General features: G+C 33.5%; 3 protein-coding genes across 4 annotated transcripts; 2 read left to right on the forward strand and 1 right to left on the reverse strand.

Annotated features, from left to right (window-relative positions):
• Nucleotides 1-416: 416 nt before the first annotated feature.
• On the forward strand, nt 417-8,253 carry ASP1 (aspartate aminotransferase 1). Its single transcript, XM_082883643.1, has 10 exons — nt 417-881; nt 1,038-1,123; nt 4,607-4,813; nt 4,971-5,076; nt 5,214-5,318; nt 5,390-5,562; nt 6,590-6,749; nt 7,699-7,794; nt 7,899-7,993; nt 8,074-8,253. Exons 1-10 carry the CDS (start codon nt 699-701, stop codon nt 8,144-8,146), a joined length of 1,284 nt encoding a protein of 427 aa, XP_082739769.1. The 5' UTR covers nt 417-698; the 3' UTR covers nt 8,147-8,253.
• A 369-nt stretch (nt 8,254-8,622) lies between these two features.
• Nucleotides 8,623-14,694, reverse strand: LOC114259857 (shaggy-related protein kinase eta). Of its 2 annotated transcripts, XM_028199889.2 has the most exons (13): nt 14,342-14,694; nt 13,038-13,130; nt 12,626-12,685; nt 12,279-12,551; nt 12,120-12,194; nt 11,990-12,046; nt 11,166-11,306; nt 11,007-11,057; nt 10,825-10,920; nt 10,637-10,720; nt 10,269-10,370; nt 9,017-9,127; nt 8,623-8,887 (listed from the first exon to the last, which is right to left on the reverse strand). In XM_028199889.2, the coding sequence occupies exons 1-12, from the start codon at nt 14,441-14,443 to the stop codon at nt 9,032-9,034; spliced, it is 1,230 nt and encodes a 409-aa protein (XP_028055690.1). In that variant the 5' UTR covers nt 14,444-14,694; the 3' UTR covers nt 8,623-8,887; nt 9,017-9,031. The 2 variants fall into 2 exon arrangements, with proteins under 2 accessions (XP_028055690.1, XP_028055688.1); XM_028199887.2 differs by having other exon boundaries at nt 8,623-9,127.
• A 1,593-nt stretch (nt 14,695-16,287) lies between these two features.
• On the forward strand, nt 16,288-19,706 carry LOC114259870 (pentatricopeptide repeat-containing protein At4g33170). Its single transcript, XM_028199904.2, has one exon. It carries the CDS (start codon nt 17,765-17,767, stop codon nt 19,607-19,609), a length of 1,845 nt encoding a protein of 614 aa, XP_028055705.2. The 5' UTR covers nt 16,288-17,764; the 3' UTR covers nt 19,610-19,706.
• Nucleotides 19,707-19,806: the final 100 nt, after the last annotated feature.

Raw genomic sequence — 19,806 nt, forward strand, 5'->3', positions numbered from 1 at the left:
CTTATCCCATCAATTATAATATGGTATTTTGAGAAGTTAGTAAAAATTAATTTTTTAATTTTTTTAATTTATTTTATAAATAAAAAATATAAAAAATAATATAACTTAAAATAAATTTAAAAAAAATTTAAAAAATTAACTTTTTACTGGTTGCGAGAGCACCCCCAATGTCACGAAGCACCACCTTGACAATGCAAGACCAAATAACTTCTCCTGATCATATAAATAGATAAATGTGCCACGCCGTGAAATCCCATATATATGCTAACATTACTATCGTGTCCCTCAACAACAGTAACCGGCAAACCCAAATAAGCCAAACAATTTGAGGGCATAATTGTAATATCACAACAACAATAATGTCCAAATAACCGACTGCGGAGATGTCAAGTCAGCTTAAGCTTCTCACACTTTTCAAGGAGCATTCATTATTATATGAAAAATGTTTGGGAGCTCTAAATTTGGAGCACTAAAGGAGCTCTAGAGAGTGGTCCCACTGACTGATGTGATGTTTTAGCCTTAAGTTTTTTTTTTTTTCTTTTTTTTTTGAATTTCCACCTCATTAGTGGTCTATTAGTGCTCCCAAATTAGTGGGATGTATCATTGTTGTTATTATATAACAGTTTTTGTTTGCTCTTTTCACGATTCGCTTCGCTCACTATCTGTTTCTCCGAATCTCTCTCTCTCTCTCTTCGACAATGGCGATTCGAACTGCGATGTCGAGTCGAATTCTGAAGAATTCGCCGATCGCAGCGTTTGGAGCTCGATCTATGTCCTCTTCGTTGTGGCGAACAGTTGAGCCAGCTCCCAAAGACCCCATTCTCGGTGTCACTGAAGCTTTTCTCGCAGATCCGAGTCCTAGCAAAGTCAATGTCGGAGTGGTAAGCTACGAGCTATGTTTAACTCCTTTTAAATTATTTTTTTCTCATCTCTCTGTTTCATTCCGGAGAAAATTTTCGGAAACTTTGATTCAGCTTGAGTTTTGATTTTGTGGACTCGTTTTTTTTTTTAATTAATTTGGATTCGTGATTGGTTAGGGTGCGTATCGTGACGATAACGGGAAGCCGGTGGTACTCGAGTGTGTCAGAGAAGCAGAGAGGAGGATCGCCGGAAATTTGAACATGTGAGTAGGCTCTCTCCATTTTCCATCTCTTTTGATCTGTGTTTCCTTGCTGAGAAAACAAATAAAAAAGATAATAGTTTGAAAACTTAGAATTTTCCGATTAATTGCTTTGTTTTCAAGCTAGCAGGAGGTTTTGTTTTGTTTAATTGCCAAATGCTGAATTCGTATACAATTTGATATTTGTTTCTCGTCGTTCTGCCACAATTTTCTTACCAAACGAACAGATCTCTTACGTGTTACAATTACTGTTTCTTTAATTATTATTATTTTTGTTAAATTTCAATTGGTTGAAAGACAATAAAGAAAGGAAGTATATTACGCAACGTGTAAGATTCGAACCCCAACGCGGTTTTACCAATTTGTTTGTTAGTTGGAAACATTTTGTGTCTGAAAAGTGAGGTCCTTGAGATATAGACATATAATGACTCAATTACTATGCTGGAATGGAATTAAGATTTTATTATCAGACGGTTAAAAGAAAAATAATTTTTTTTATCATATATACAAAATATATATATGTATGTATAATATAATATATATAAATTATATATACATAAAAAAAATTAAATATCATAAAAGTAATTTCTAATAAGATGAAGTTTTTTTGGTATAAAATAGAAATAATTCAAATAAAAGAAGAATGACATATATTTTTTTTTTATACTGGAGAACCATTTTATGTATAAAATAATATATATATTTTTAAATTTTTATGGCAAACAATATTTTTCACAGAAACAAAAAACCATAATCTCTTATAATTTTCTCCTAATTTCGTCCCTGTTTATATGGTCCCCTTTTAAATTCTTACTTTTTTTTTTCCGACCACTTACCAATTTGATTCTTTGTTTTCTTATGCCTCACTTTAAATATATCTTTTAAATTGTTGATGTTGATAAGCAAATTTCCAATCTCACTTTTTGGCTAGTGGAAACCAGATTTCTTGAGCTGTGTTTGTTTTCGTGGATATTATATTGAGATTTTGCTTGTTTCGGCCAATAATATTTTTTAAAAGTTATTTTCTTGTTTTTAGCACTTTGAATTATAAAAAATGAAAGGCGAACAGAAAATAATTTTCACGATCATATGAAATGAGTTAATTTTGGAAGAAAACGTACTCTACTTTTAGAAAGTAAAAAATATTTACACGTGTAGACTTGATCCTGAGGGAATGCAAGGTAGGCGGCCACTTAAGGCCCCCAGTTTGTTCAAAAACAGGGCCCCAAACCTTATATGTTTATGAATAAAAATACTTTTATTAGGTCTTAATTAAATGAAGGGCCAATTAGAGTGGTGAATTATTTAAAAGTAATATATGTTTGTTTCTTCAATTCATAAATTGTTTATAAAATTTTGCTTACTACACCGGTTACAATTGTCTCTAGAAAAATAAAAATTTGAAAGATAATCAAATCATGCATTCAATTAACCATGTTACAAGGAAAGATTAATTAATTTGTAATGTTAATCAACAAAAAATTAAATGTTAGATAATATAGATTATATAAGCAAATTAGTAAATTTGCAACTAAACATGTGAGAAAAGTAATATTTAAGTGATACTTTGTTATAGTTGATTTTTTTTTTTTTTATTTAGCGTTATAACTTTAAATTTTGTTTAATGTTTGATTTCTTGTTTTAAATTGAATTTCAGTATATAATTTTAGTAATTATATTAAAAAAAAAACTTTATGTAGAAACTAGCTGATAACAAGAATGGGTAAATTATACTAACCTCCCTTAAGGTTTAGAGAAAACATATGAAGCCCCCCAAGTTTGTTACCACTACACTATGCTCCCTAAATGTTTTTATTCATAACATAAAACTCTCTTTACATCAATCATTCGTTAATTACATAGATAAAAAAATAAAAACAATAAAAAAAATAAAAAAAAACATCTCTTACATTAAAATGTATATTTTATCTTTGATTATTTTTGCATTTAGACACCATTTACATTGATTTAGTTTATTTTAGCCTTACTTGCAATTATGTTAAATTTATAGAATTTATTACATAATTTTCAAATCTTAAGGATGATCAATAAAAATTGTGAGTATTTATAATTTTACCTTCCAAATCTTTTTTCTTTTGTGATTATATATAAGGGGCCCCATCATAAAAGTTTGCGCCCGGTACATATGTACAAGAAATAAATTTTGGGAAGTCTTTTTACAGTATGATTTTGGTTCTCTATGAGATCACATGAATTCTCTGATCTGAACAGAGGGATAAGTATAAAGTGGCCAAGCTAAAAGGAAAATATGAATATGAATATCACAACAAAAATCAAAATCAGCTTGTTGTGTGATGATATTACTCCTTTCAGAATCCATATCAAGCTCAACAAGTTTTGGACTAAATTACAATCTAAAAATTACTTTTTTATTTTGTAGATAAGTATAAAGTGGCCAAGCTAAAAGGAAAATATGAATATGAATATCACAACAAAAATCAAAATCAGCTTGTTGTGTGATGATATTACTCCTTTCAGTATCCACATCAAGCTCAACAAGTTTTGAACTAAATTACAATTTAAAAATCACTTTTTTGTTTTGTATAGTTTTCTTTTTAAATACACCATCCATTAGACTCTCTATTCTAACTTTTTTATTAAAAAATTATTTTGTTATCCATTCTCTCTATAATTAGTACTCAACAAAGTCAAGATAGAGAGGTCAAATCTATCTATAGCAAATATAAATATAGCTAGCCATAAAATTAGTTTGTTAAGACTAATAGAGCAACGTTTTCATAATTTACTAGTTATATTTAGCCAAAAAGCCCATCTGTTAAGGCTAATGTGGATGCTCAACTTTTTAGTTTTTGGATTTAATAGGATGAGCAGTTAATTAATGTGTTTCGTTTCAGTTTTCTGAAAATTGAGTTTTTTATTTTTCGTATTTTGTTATTTTTAGTGAATATTTTTAAAATTTTAAGCAGTATTTTTACTTTTTTAGATGCACCTTACTTAAATGTATCTCAATAGTAAAATATTTGTGAAAAAATATTTTAAAAATTAATAAATACACAAAAATATGAAAAATGTATTAAATTTTTGTATTTTTGGTATTTAGTAAATTTTTTTTAAAAAAAAAATTCATAAATATTATACTTTTTAAGTGTATTTATATTAGGTGTGTCTAAAAATTAAAAAAATTACTTAAAATATTGAAAAAATTCATTGAAAACAAAAAAAAAAAATTCAGAAAATAAAAAAGTGAAATTTTCTTTAAAATATTTTTTGAAAATCAAAACCAAACAAGTTGAATGCTTTTTAGGGAAAAATAATGACCTGTAGGTATGTAGTTTAAGTGGGAGAAAAGAAAAGGTGTATGTGATTTCCATTCATTTAGTTGGTAATTTTTCCATTGGTAGTATTATGGTGAGTTGGTAACACATCATTGAACCTTTTTTTTTGGTTTTTTTTGAACTGAGGAAATGCATTCTACACTTTTATTCATATTTAAAATCTCCCCAGGGAATATCTTCCCATGGGAGGGAGTATGAAGATGGTCGACGAAACACTGAAGTTGGCTTATGGGGAGGATTCTGATTTGATTAAAGATAAGCGTATTGCAGCGGTGCAAGCTCTTTCTGGGACAGGTGCATGCCGACTTTTTGCAGACTTTCAGAAACGTTTTTCCCCTGATTCTCAAATCTACATTCCCGTCCCTACCTGGTCCAAGTGAGTATGAAGATTTTGGTTCGATTCCATAGTGGAGATTCTTGTACTTAAAATAAAATGCTAATTAAGTTCAGAAATTCAAATGTTGCCTTTTGTTTCCTCTGTCATGTTACCATGGTATATCGTTCTTAAGCCTTGCAATGTGATATTTAAACAGTCATCATAACATCTGGAGAGATGCCCATGTCCCTCAAAGGACATTCCATTATTATCATCCAGAGTCAAGAGGGTTGGATTTTGCTGCAATGATGGACGACATTAAGGTATCCAAGGCACATTAAAGATGTTCCTAATTTGATCATTTTCTTAAATTATAGTGCTGTCAGTCCTTCTTTGCTGACTCTTTTGTTCTATTTCTTGCCATTCCTTGCCCATTTTATTTGTATATTCCCTTGCGTAGAATGCTCCAAATGGTTCTTTCTTTCTGCTTCACGCTTGTGCTCATAATCCTACTGGAGTTGATCCTTCAGAGGAACAGTGGGGAGAGATTTCTTACCAGATGAAGGTATAAATCTCATCAGACTTCCTTTCTGCTCTCACTTCTATTTTCCAATATATAAATATATTTATTTTCAGGTCAAGGGTCATTTTGCATTCTTTGACATGGCATATCAAGGTTTTGCTAGCGGTGATCCAGAAAGGGATGCAAAGTCTATTAGGATTTTTCTTGAGGATGGTCACTTAATTGGATGTGCCCAATCATATGCAAAAAATATGGGACTCTATGGCCAGAGAGTTGGATGCCTCAGGTGATCTTTTTGAGTACTTTCTTTTCAAAGTATAACTTAGCTCCCACTTGTTTCAGTTTTAAGAAAATCATTTTCATTGTTTATCAACACTTAATTGTCTAATTGATGATTGAATTTAGCTTGACATTTTTTTGGTTGCCTTTTTTCTGTGGTTGGTTGGCCTATTGTACATATGATGCAGAAGTACATGGTAGAAGTAAAGTACCAAACAAGTAATGCCAAGTTTGATTGGTTATGAGTCCTTTGTTTATTAATTCGTGTTTATGATTAGTGAAGTTCCTCGTGGCAGGTATACAATTGCCACACACATCACCTAGGCACTCTATGAAGGTTGTTTTTAGGTGGTGGGTTAGTGTATCAAATCTAGGGGTATCCCCCAAAAGGTTACTTCTATAGTGCAAGATCCAATAAATGTGGCTTCATCTTCCAATCATTGTGGCACCCTTGAATCTTGTACTAGGAAAGATGATGGTGACATGAGTGGTATTGTTGTTGTCATAAAAGGGATTGAGGGATTGATGAAACTTGGCTGGAAGAAGATTTAAATCCATTGGAAAGGAGAGTTAAGAATAGTACTCCATCACCAAGGGTGAAAATCGAATGAAGCTTGAAGAGTAAATCTGAAACCTTAAACTTGCAAGACAAAAAAAATCATAACTAGATCATGCTAGCAAGTTTTCTATTTAAAGATAGATTATAGGGATTTTATTTTTTGTGCCTTGTTCTCAGGGTTAATTCACCATTTGAATCACAGTTCTACTGGAAGTGCATAATCAGCATTCTGTAGAGTATCATTACATAATATATAAGATTCTTTCAAGGTATGAGAAGTAGAAAATGCCACTTGTGATATCTGTATGGGGAGTGGCATCTGTTGTTGATTATACATACTATTTTCTATTGCTCACTTGGTTGAAGACAAACTCTATAGTTTATTTGCAAGCCTTCCTTGTTCTTTGTCAATTCTGTTCGGAAAGCAGAGATTTTTATACTATCTTTTTCTGATGCCGTTTTCGACTGAGTGCAGTGTGGTCTGTGAAGATGAAAAACAAGCAGTAGCTGTGAAAAGTCAGTTGCAGCAGCTTGCCAGGCCCATGTACAGTAATCCACCTGTTCATGGCGCACTCATCGTTTCAACTTTACTAGGTGATCCAGACTTGAAGAAGTTGTGGCTCAAGGAAGTTAAGGTAATTTGCTGTAATTGGTTTCTCCTTTGTTTATATTTTCTAAATAATAACAATATTGAAAAAAAGAAGCTTCCATTACGTTCAACTTTTATAACTAAATGAGATGACCGTGTTCGTACAGCCTAGCGATCATGAGACATGACCCCTTATGCTTTATAAAGTAAAATATGATCTAGGCTTCTTTTTTTCTTTTTTTTTATTTGTATGATGTAGCCTTTTGAGTCATTATTTGTTGCTATGCCAATGGAAAGGAGAGCTATAAATGTTCCTTATATTCAAGAGTTTCAGGCAGGAGAACAATGAGAGGTGCTCTCGTCAGTTGTCACCACCAAAAGAGATTTAACGACTACCCTATGTTTTCCCTCCATAGATATTTGTATGTTTGATGGGTTATGTTTTTTTCTTCTCTACAAGTCTTGTTAGTGATTATTACCACGAAATGTATTCTTACATCCACCTAGAATCGTTTTATTCTTTAACTTTGCTATATATTTAGTGATAGTTTCAAAGATTAGTTTCATGGTTTGGTACATGATTTTTTGTTTTGTTTTATTTTATGAAACATTATGCTGGAGTGAATTTATTTGTACAGATCTTGTAATTTACCTAACTACATATGCTACTATGAATTTTGAGAAGTGTGTCACATATTAGGTGATGGGGAGTGTTCAAAAAAAAATTTCACGCCAATAAATCATTTTGTTCTTGAATTTATTAGATTGCATAGAATAAGAAGCATGTACAGCATATTCAATCATTATTATTATTTTTCTTTATCCTGTTATTTCTTCAATTAAAAATGCACCACCTCTCTCTCTCTGTGTCTGTGAAATTAACTTTGATATGGAGATCTGTTAACATGCATAGTTTATGCTGAACACATTGCTTTATTTCACCTGAGTATTTGCAACTTGCTGAAAATTTTGATCTTGTGGGAATTCTTCACTAGGGTATGGCTGATCGAATCATTGGGATGCGAAAAGCTCTACAAGAGAACCTTGAAAATTTGCGGTCACCTCTTTCATGGGAGCACATAACTAAGCAGGCATGGATAATTTGTTATATTCATTGATCATTTGTGTTGCTCTATTCTATTGTTGTCTCCTATTTGTTTTGAATTATTGATTGTGCTGTGGATGCTGCAAACAGATTGGCATGTTCTGCTATAGTGGGATGACACCCGAACAAGTTGATCGTTTGACGAGTGAATTCCATATTTACATGACACGCAATGGTCGTATCAGGTACCATTTCTTTGTTTTTTTTTTTTTTTTATATATATATTTTGTGATTTAAAAGCTAATATACAAACAATATGATACAGTATGGCAGGTGTTACTACAGGCAATGTTGGATACTTAGCAAATGCTATCCATGAGGTCACAAAATCTGCTTAAAAACTCTTTACAGGAATTTATACCTCCGAAGAAATAATTTTTTGGACTGTCAATAATATTGTACTGTGGCTTTACAAATATCATTAGTTTTTTTTTGCCCTTTTTAATTGACTTCGACCAAATGACATTCATGCACCTCAAACCAATACAGTTGCTAATCCAAGAAAATAAGAGGGATACATTCATTGTGTGAGGCAGTTTCAAATGGACCAATGATTTTTGAGCACTCCAATTTTTTTCTGGTGTTGGAGGGTTTCTTGTTGTAGAAGACAATTTGAAGCTCTAAATAATGTGTCCTAAAAGCTCATCGTTTGGATTGTTTGTTTCGTAAATTGCACCAAAAAAATATAATCCGCGTGTTTTTTGTTTTTGTTTTTGTTTTTTTTTGGGCTTGTAATGTTCATGTTTTGCGAGCATATATTAAAATAGCACATCATTGAAATGGAAATGTCTGGAGCACATTCAAAAGGCAGTAATAACCAAAAACAAGCCACTACATAGATATCACATGAGGAGAAGGAAATAATCCCCAGCTAAGTATAAACAAGCAAGACTAAGAAGAGCCCTTGATGCTTCTTCTGATGTTTCTTCAGACAAACTGCCTAGCTAAGACATAAAAAGAGCATTACCATTTTGTACCTCCTACCTTTCTCAAATCTTTACGACGATCAAAACAATGTACAGAAGCTTGGAAGAGGTTCTTTTATCTAGGATGGCATAGTAGACAGAATAGCCAAATTCCTGGTCAAGCCAAAATACATCATTGTTGGACAAGGAAAATGTAGGTTAGGCCAAAACCCTTGCTGATAATAACCCCCAGAAGCTCCCTTATAATTCACATCCATCAACTGGCAGAAGAGTTGATTCTACCTTAGATTGATCTGTTTATGTCCCAGCCGGGTGGGGGAAGCTGAGACCACTTTGCCGTCGGATGTGCTCTGGTATCAGCCTATTGATCAACTCAGGTGAAGCTCCAGCTAACTGCAACCAAATATGAGAAATGAAAAACAAATTCAATAATTAAACTAGGGATTGACGATTTTATTTTCAACCGTTCTTTCAACAATTTATGGATGACTCCTGCAAATAATGATTTGAATGGCGCAAGAAAATTGGACTTTATTGCAAATGAAATGCACAGGATTGATAAAGCAACCATACGAATGATTGTATCAAAACATGGGTCCACAGGATTCTCACATACAACTGGAGGAAGTCTTACATTAAGATGCAATGGGACCAACAAATAGTATTTTGCACCACAAAATGAAATGTTGCCGTCAAACTATATGATAAATTCCAATACCTAAGCAATTTGCAATCAGTTTTGAACAGTTAGACATATTCAAAAAGGGAAGGAAAGAAAAAAAAAAAAGGGAATAAAATGGTATTTATAAAGAGATAGCAGAAATGATAAGCGTAAGGCTTACAGAAAGGAATTTAGAAGAATGCATTACATATCGAAGTTTTCTTTATATGATGTGTATTTACTGATGGCAACTTAATCTAAAGAAATTTAGTAATGTATGCAGTTAACTTAGAATATACATGCCAAGCCAACATAACATGTAATCTTCAGCTGGACGCCACACAATGAAATATTTTGCACTCACATATTCAACCTTTTATTGTTAGCTTCATCAAGACTGTAGTAGTGAAATAAATGATCCATTCTAAACCTGACACAGAATATCCAAGTTCAATCAATTTACCTCATTCACTTGATAGAAAACCCAATTAGGAGTTAAATCCAATAACCATTAAGGGTAAATTACACAAATGGTCCTTATAGTTTCACGTTAATTTCACTTTGGACCTTGTAGTTTCAATTTACACACAAACCGTATAGTTTCAAGCGAGTTTCAATGTGGTTCCTCTATCTAAATCTGTTAGATTTGTTATCAGAAAACGCGTGTATATAATGCATGTGCAGAAACACAAGTAAATTACCTAATACCTGCCTAGTGTAAAATGGATATCCATATATGGATGAGTAAAATCCATATATATAAAACCTTCTTATTTCCTCTCACTCTTATCTAAAATGGGTAAAATCATATTGGAAGAAGTATCACTTCTCCCACAGTATCAAAATGATAAATGCAGTAGTTAGGATACGTACTTCCTGTTTAAAGTTGAAAAGCAGGGGCAAAGGACGACCATTTGGAAGCCGGGGATTAGGCTCCCTAAGCTCATCAAAGAATGGATGAGCACATGCTTCCAACTGCAGCAAGAAAAATAGCTAGTCAACAAAACAGTGGCAGTTTACAATAGATTTTGGAGCTGAGTCAGTTCAGAGTACTAATTACAATTTACAACAGCAAAGAGCAATATTAGTAAAGGAATTACAACTTAAAACAGCAAAAAAGATACAGAATCCTTGAAAGGGTAATTTTTATGCGATCCTTATAGGTTTTGATGCAATAATGGGCTTTACTCAGAGATAAAACTGACAAAACACCACAACAAGAAGGGGAAAATGGAACTCACAGCAGTGCAACGAAGACTTGGTGAGTATTGAAGGAGCCGTGAAGCCAGATCAATTGCTTCAGGAGGCATTCGTTTGTGGAAAACCTGAAAAAAAAGAACTGGACAATCAGTTTTCAAACTAAAAGCCACTTCAGGAAACCACTAAGAAAACCAACAACATATCAGAAAAGAAAATGAAAACTGCATACCTTGTGCCAAGGATGAGCTTTAATCTGAGGAAACCTAAAATCTGTATAATTCGGATTCATGCATCGAATTTCTTCTCGAGTTGGAGTACCAAGGACCTGTAAGAAGGTTCTAGAATCAATTAAATACTCAAATTATTAAGTTGTGATCCATATAAATATGAATACAGAGAATGATGCAGCACCTTGATAATCTCTACAAGTTGGTCCACTGCATTTTCTCCAGGAAACAAGGGCTATGATAAAATTTGGAAGAAAGTGAGGTAAGCAAAATATATTGGAAGAAATACATTCGACATAATAATCAAGAAAGTGCTAGTAGCAGATGCTATAAAGTCACAAACCTGCCCCAGAAGAAGCTCGGAAAGGACACAACCTGCTGACCAAATATCAATTGATGTTGTGTATTCTGTTGCACCAAATATGAGTTCTGGAGCACGATAGTAACGAGAACATATGTATGATATGTTTGCTTCACCCCTGACCTGATTACAACATCAATCTTGATGAAATAAGGATATCAAAATGCAGCGAATTTATCCCAAAAAAAGAAAGAAAGAAAGGCAAAAAAGAAACAAAAACAATAGTGCAGGAACAAACCACAGAGCCTAGTTGTCTCCTCTCTCTTGGTTTATCTCTCTTATTAGCATGCATGGAAACTCGTGATCAAGCAAGGTGATTTTTTTGTGCAAGTAGTCAACCGACTATCCCTCTTAAATTTGTTAGAAAGAAAGAAGTAACAGCCAGCCTATAGCATGCCAAGCTGGCTTCACTCACTAAGAACCCTAGATTTGAGTAGTGTCCATATAAAGGAACGTCGAGCATTATTTACAAATGAAGGGCATTGTCAAGTTAGTCGAAGCTCATGTTCACAAGTACATAGCTCCTAAATCTGGTTAGATGCAATAAATTTTGCGAAAAAATTTCACTTCCAACATTATCACAGTCCAAATGTGTTCCACATAAAATCCTCACATGAGTACTGCCACTCATCAGATTGTATCATACAACCTTCATAACTTATAATGTAATTCAAATTGGAACTTCAAATGGTGTAGAACAACATGTAATTCAGAAAGAACTGATCTGTCTGCTCTTAACAGTCAAATATTTAGACATTGTAGACAATAAAAATGTAAAACATAATTGACAAGGCAAATAAGCATACCAGAACTTTTGCACTTCCGAAGTCACAAAGCTTAACCTGATGGGTGAGAGGATCAACCTGCGGATAAACAGACAGCAGGTTAAGATAAACACTCCAACTCAGTCAAGAAAGCAGATATAGAATAACATACCAGAAGATTTTGAGGCTTCACGTCCCTATGGCAAACCCCAGGAACAGTATGAATATAAGCCAGCCCCCTAAATATCTGACAAGCATTTTCAACTTTTATCAGGCTAAGGGGAAATAAAAGAGTAACAAAGAATATATATATATATATATATATTCAAACCTGATATGTATAAAGTTTGACATAGATGAGCGGCATCCTCTGATTTGCATTGCTGTAATGCTTCAGAACGCGGTACATAGTCTCAGGGACATATTCCATGACCAAATTCAAGAAAAGCTCGTCTTTACTTGTTGTAGAAAAGAAACAGTGCTTCAAAGAAACCACATTTGGGTGATCCATCAAACGCATTAACTGCAGCTCACGATTTTTGTACCGCCTGTCCTGCAAGACCTTTTTTATGGCCATAGTTTCTCCAGTTTCCAAGCATTTTGCCTGAATGAAAGTGACATTAAATCATCATTGATACTGGAATTACTGAAGTTCAAATAAAACTCAGATTACATTACCTGAAAAACAATTCCAAATGATCCAGTACCCACTACACGCTCAGCCATGTAACTAATGGTCTGCAAAAGGCATTATAAATCAACAGCTTAGCTTCCCAAGTTGGAGGAATTACCCAAAAAATAAAATAAAATAAAAGACATTCACTTGTGAATCTCCTCAGAAGTTCAACCTTCAGACTACATAAAAAAAATTTCAATGTCTCAATGCTTAGGTCTAAAGAGGACATGTAACTCTGCAAAAACAACAAATTCCCTAGGAAGTAGATAAATTATTAATAAATTTAAACCTTTTACAAGAATTAACAGTGGATAGTTTATGTACACCCAAAAGAAAATAAAATACAAGCGGCTTATTACATACTTAACAATAATAGCCACTAGAACTGGAATATTAAATAAATGTAGCCCTCACCCGTTTAGGCTCGCCATTTTTTCCACCAATTGTAGTGGAAATAATGTGACCAGTGACTTGATCATTTCCCTCAATTACAGCAGGTGTCATTTCCTACAATGTGAACCAAATTGGATGATTATTACAAGCACAGACTACCATAACTGACGATGAAATCAATCACATCCTCTACAACTTCTTATAAAATAAATATATATAAAAAATAAATAAATAAATAAATCCTTTACAAGGACCCTGATGATGATGATGATGATGATGATGATGATGATGATGATGACACCACAAAGAACAAAGTATGTAATCTAACTAGCATCAACAATCAAACATGATTACCATAATTGAACAGATTACTTCAAAAGCAAATGAAGTTCCGAGAAATGAATCTAACTGAAGCAATGAGCGAAGATCTAAAGAAGTACGCTAAGGAAAAGCAAAATGATATGACCATAGCTTTGTAGAAAGCATCAAATGGCACAAAGCTTGCATTTGAAACAAGAGACTATTCAGAGAGAATCAAATGCCGCCACCAGCTTGAAGCAAACCATAATAGATTGAAGTACAATCAACATAAAGGACCAAAAAAGGAAGAAACAAAAAAGTTCAAAATAATTAAAGCATACTTCACATCAAACCCCTAATTGTACAAAACTGTGATAACAAAAAAGGTACATATCACAAATCAAAAATCTAACAAAGCAATATTAAATCAACATTAATACAGCATTAGATTACTTAACATAACATTACAAAGGCACTACAAAGATAAGAAAATCAACAAAACAAAGATCTAAAGAAAAAGAAAACACTATCTAACCCTAAGCAAAGCACAAATTGTTCACAAATAACAATTGTTCAATGCATCACAAGAGATGCAAGAAGCGTATCACCTCTCTCTCTCTCTCTCTCTCTCTCTCTCACACACACACACACACTTTCTGTTCCCTTTGTTAGACTTATGAAAACCTAAAAACTCCAAATCCAAGTTCAAAAACATCTCAAAATTCAAAATAACAGCAAGAATAGTTAAAGAAACAGCAAAATTTTTCCGATCGCCGGAAAATCCTTCCGACATTATTGCCGGCGACCACGTTTAGAACACGAGAAGACAGAGATCGGGGAGAAATTGAAGGTCTGAAGATAGATCGACAACGAATTAGAGTAGACTGAGCTCGAATTTGTTCCAGAAAAACCAAATGGTGAGTCATGGAAGAGGAGTGAGAGATCGTCGCAGAGAAAGTGGAAGTTAGCAGGAGAGTATGGAGAGAGAGAGAGAGAGAGAGAGAGAGAGAGAGTGGCGGAAGTACCTTATCGGAGTCCATTTCCGGCGGACGGGGAGGCGCGAGCTTCAACAGGTCATGGTGATGGTTGTCTGGAGGATGGTGAGGTCCCAGCGGCAACGAAGCCATGTGATGTGCTTCCTATACACCTCTCTCTCTCTCTCTCTCTCTCTCTCTCCCCTCTCTCCTTCCCTCAATATTAAAATTTTAAAGTAAATTATATACCAGAATTCCTTTAAATTTTCCAGTACCTTTTTCCAATCTAAACTCCTAAATTTTGGAATAAAGGGGATTCTATTTTTCACATGACATAATAATTCATTATTATACAAATTTTTAATAAATTACATTTTACAAACTTCATATTTTTTTTTTTGTCCACTGTAACTTTGATTCGTTTGGTTTTTCAAAATTAATTTTTAAATTTTTTTAAAAAATTAAAAACTAATTTAGTGTAACAAATAAAAAATTAAAAATATTAGGAAAATTTACCCATAAGTCCTAGTTTTTGAAACGTTGAACCATTTAGTCCTAAAAGTTTTCTTATGCTCTATTTAGTCCCATTTTTACATCAACATGATGTGATTGATGTAAATGATCTGATGTTTCATTCTATAATTTCAAAATTTATTGAAATCTGATGAACATTAGATGTTTTTCATCCTATATTTTCAAACATTATTGAAATTTGATGAGCATTAGATGTTTGAAATCCAATGTTTGTAACATGACTCTGATGTTATTAACATTGTATCTGATGTTATTAACATTGTAATGAGACCTTTCAGTCTATAAGAAAACTTTTAAGACTAAACAGTGCATAAGTTATTAATTTGGAATTTATTGGTGCATCCCCCAAAATATTACTCATTATCTTTTTCTAAAATACAGAAATAATGTAATGTATTTAAGTTTGTATAATAATATATTAATATGTCAAATAAAGACAAAAGCACACCTATTTGGTGCATCTCCGACCCATTCTCTATATCTTTATATTTTAAGGATACCCATTCTCTACAAGCATCTCTATGAGAGGAGGAAGTGGTTCATAATCCATATTTTGAAGAAGTATAAGTAATTGAGAATAACTTCCATAACACAATTCAAAAGGTTTGATGAGTTAGTAAAATAACGGCCTGCGTAATTGAAATTTATACCAACTTCCTTATAGTAATTGATTGAAACTGTGGAGTGAAGGACGTGTTTCTTGACATCTCTCTCAGATTGGCTTGTAGGGTCGAGTCATAAATAAGTCCAACTTTAAGGTTTCCAATCTCAAAAAAAAAAAAAAAAAAAACTCCATAACACTATTCATTTTTTTAATATCAATTTTGCCCTCAAGACATTTTTCTTTTGACTTTATTTACCAATTATATCCTTTTGCATTTTTAATTATATGTTATAAAATACAAAGTAGTGGCTCCTTTCCAATTTAAAATCAAATTGAAGCATATTGTTAGGTCTTTGTGAGCTCACCATAGAGTCCATTTGATGATTTGAACCGTTCAATATGTATGACTCATTGAGTATTTTATCCTTGCAAAAAATTATATTGATCAGATATCAATAGCCACGTAATCAGATATCAAATTTGTGGTCTAATTAAGTAACTATTGATATCCAATTAACGTGATTTTTTACAAGGATAGAATATTCGAGCTGGTGGACAGTAAGCTATTTTATTAATGGAAATAAAATATTTATTAATGAACAAGATAAATTACTTTTTGAGGGAAATATTTGGAGGGAAATATTTAGAAAAAAAATGAAAATTTATGGTTGGAGTTTTGGTGAATAGTAAGCTATTTTATATTCACTTTTTGAATAAAATAAATTACTTTCATCTTCTAATTGAAAGTATTGGGTTAGAGATATTCTTATATACTCATGGAGAGAGGGACGTTGTGTATGGAACCTACACATCCTCCCTCTATATGGGTGTATAACTAGGTGCAGACGGAGATGGAATAAGAAAATATATTTACAAAAAATGAAAAATAAGTGTAAAAAAGCAGTTCTTGCACACAAGATTATCAATATTATGAGATTTCGAAAGTGTTAAATGTGCACAACTTTATCTATATGTGGAGAGGCTGTTTTCGTAATTTGAACCTATGACATTTAAAATCAAATCAACACATTGACGTTAATAATAGAATTTTTTTTTTTTTAAATATTAGAGCGGTCATCGCATATAAATTGTAAAAATACCATTGAAATAGAGATAAATAGAAGAATTTTTTAAAAACATAAAAGAGCCATTCCATATACATTATGAAAATATTCTTGGAATTGATAGGTAAAAGTTTAATTTTAAAGAATTTAGGGGGTGGCATGGCCACCTAGGCCATAGCATAGCTCTGATATAGAAATGGATGTATTTGTAACATAACTATAAATACATCACAATGCAACTACGGTGGAATCCTCTAATTATTAACGTGACATTTTTATCTAAAATTAAATGGATGATAAAAGTTGCAGTAAATTGTAAAAAATAGAAATATTAGGGAATTAAGAAGAAAAATTAAAGATCCAAAGTCAAAATAAAAGGAGTTAAAATTTAAGGTGAAAAAAAATGTGATATACCCTTGGAAAAAACATTACTTGGCTAATTTACAAAAAGAAACGAAGTACTTGCAAATTTGTTACTCCTACTCTCCATCGTATAGCATGCATATCTGCAGTGACATGGTGGTGTTTTGAGAAAATGGTAAAAAATTATTTTTTTAATTTTTTTTTGTGTAAAACAGTAAAGAAGTGATATAATCCAAAAAAGTCAAAAAATTAAAAAAAACTAAAAAGTTAATCTTCCCAAATTGCCCCATTACAAATAACTTCCAGTGACCATACAAAATATGAAAATTTTATAATACACATTCTGTGTTTATATATATTTATTATTAGCGGTTGGCACATGCAATATCTATACAATTTAAATAAGTAAAAATAAAATAGAATATTTATCATATATATTGTGTTTGATTCAAGTGATAAAAGCATTGTTCATTATATTATTTGTTCACAGCTCGTTCGAGTCTCGTGCCCATTATTTGTCTAATAGGTTTTTTTTTTTTTTTTTTTTAATGACAAAATAGATATTTGACATTAAAGTGGAGGATGATTTCAGGACACCAACTAAGGCATTCTCTTTATTAATAGTATAGATGGATAAATCGATGTAGGTATTTTGAGTCCGTTTTTACGCACTTAATTAAGTTCTTACCGTCCAAACAAACCTTTCAAAATAAGTTTCTCTATAACTTATAGTCTTAAGAGTTTTATATTAATTGAGAGAATTGAGACGCCTAAACTTTGTATATATAATATGCAATAAAATTGTTTTGACATTTCTGGGTGATTAGATTTGAGGCTAAAATTGTTTATTATATTTTGGTGTTATTACTGCCATGCCAAAACGAGAATGAAGCCTCCAAACACAAACAAATGCTCTTTACAACACCACCAACCCTTCTTTCCCAACTCACCTTGAGGTGGCGACCTTTCCCTTTTGTTTTATCAACTCTCTCTTCTGGCTTCCTTCTCTTTTTCTCCAAACCTAACTGCTCTGTGGCTCAACAACGCCAGGAGGCCTACCACTACTCTCATCTTTTGCGGCATTGCATCGAATCCTCTGCCTTCCTCACTGGCAAATCAATTCATGCCAAACTCATCAAAACACCTCTTCACTCTACCCTGTTTCTACGCAATCACCTCCTCAATTTCTACCTCAAATCAGGTGATCTCCCAACTGCTCTCCAACTGTTCGACGAAATGCCTGACAAGAATGTCGTGTCGTGGACCTCCCTCGTTACCGGCTTAGTCCTCCACGGCTGCCCTGGCGATGCTCTCTCTCTGTTCCGCCACATGTGCCGACACGGAACGATGCCCAATGAGTTTACCTTTGTGGGTGCCCTTCAGGCCTGCTCGTCTTCTCAAATTTCAAATCACGTTGCCCGCCAAATTTACGCCTTGATTGTCCGGTCTGGATTTGAATCCAATGTTTTTCTGTTGAATGCTTTTTTGACGGCTCTGATACGGCATAGTGAATTGGGAGAGGCTTCGGATGCTTTTGACAACTGTTTGGATAAGGATATTGTGTCTTGGAATGCCATGATTGCCGGGTACTTGCAGTTTTCGAACTTGGAAATACCGGGTTTTTGGCTTAGGATGAATTGCGAGGGAGTCAAGCCTGATAACTTCACTTTTGCAAGTGTTCTCACTGGTTTGGCCGATCTTTCTGATCTTGACTTGGGTCTGCAAGTCCACGCTCAGCTTGTCAAGTCCGGTCACGGGAGTGAGATGTGTGTGGGGAATTCTTTGGTAGATATGTACTTGAAAAATCAAAACTTCGGTGCTGGTTTCAAAGCATTTGAGGAAATTCCTTCGAAAGATGTCTGGTCGTGGACTCAGATGGCTACCGGTTGTATAAATTGTGGGGAACCAAAGGAAGCGCTTGGAGTCATTGGAGAAATGAGGAGGATCGGTGAGAAGCCAAACAAATTCACTCTTGCCACTGCCCTTAATGCCTGTGCAAATTTAGCGTCTTTAGAGGAAGGGAAGAAAGTTCATGGTTTGAGAATTAAACGCAATGATGATATTGATGTTTGTGTGGATAATGCTCTAATTGATATGTACGTAAAATGTGGATGCATGGATAGTGCATTGGGGGTTTTCCGATCATTGGATGACCGATCTGTTGTGTCATGGACGACAATGATAATGGGTTATGCACAAAATGGATTTGCCAAGGAAGCTCTTGAGATTTTTAGTGAGATGAAGTTCGAGGGTGAGAAGCCTAATTATGTTACTTTCATTTGTGTGCTTTATGCGTGTAGCCAAGGAGGGTTCATCAATGAAGGGTGGAAGTATTTCTCTTCCATGACCCAAGACTATGGAATCTTACCCGGAGAAGATCACTATGCATGTATGGTAGACCTCATGGGTCGTGCAGGGCAGATCAAAGAAGCTGAGGAATTGATCCTAAGAATGCCATTTCAAGCAGGTAGGCTTGTCTGGAAGACGTTGCTTGGTGCTTGTCGGGTTCATGGGGATATGGAAACTGCAATGCGTGTAGCGGAGCATGCATTAGATCTAGACAAAGAAGATCCTTCATCGTATGTGTTGTTGTCTAACATTCTTGCTGGTTCGAGCAAATGGGATGGCGTGGTTACATTGAGAGAGATAATGGAAACTAGGGATGTAAAAAAAATGCCTGCATCTAGTTGGATTGAGATAAACAAAGATCTTTCGAGACCTAACAGTTCTTACAATCCCATTATGATTCATTAAAGAATCTACAAACACTACTTTAGTCTAATTCTGGGACTGTGTTTTGCTCTTTATTTGTTGGTTATTTATTATCTATTTAATAATTTACATTTTATCATTCAGTTTCTATGGTCAATTATTTATTAATGCTATAGTTTAAAAAACAATAAATAAAAAAAGACCACAAAGGTTTATTTCCGCAAATAACTTTTAACTGC

The sequence above is a fragment of the Camellia sinensis genome, chromosome 8 (genome assembly GCF_055761805.1).
Source record: "Camellia sinensis isolate YWXY chromosome 8, ASM5576180v1, whole genome shotgun sequence".
NCBI lineage: Eukaryota > Viridiplantae > Streptophyta > Magnoliopsida > Ericales > Theaceae > Camellia > Camellia sinensis.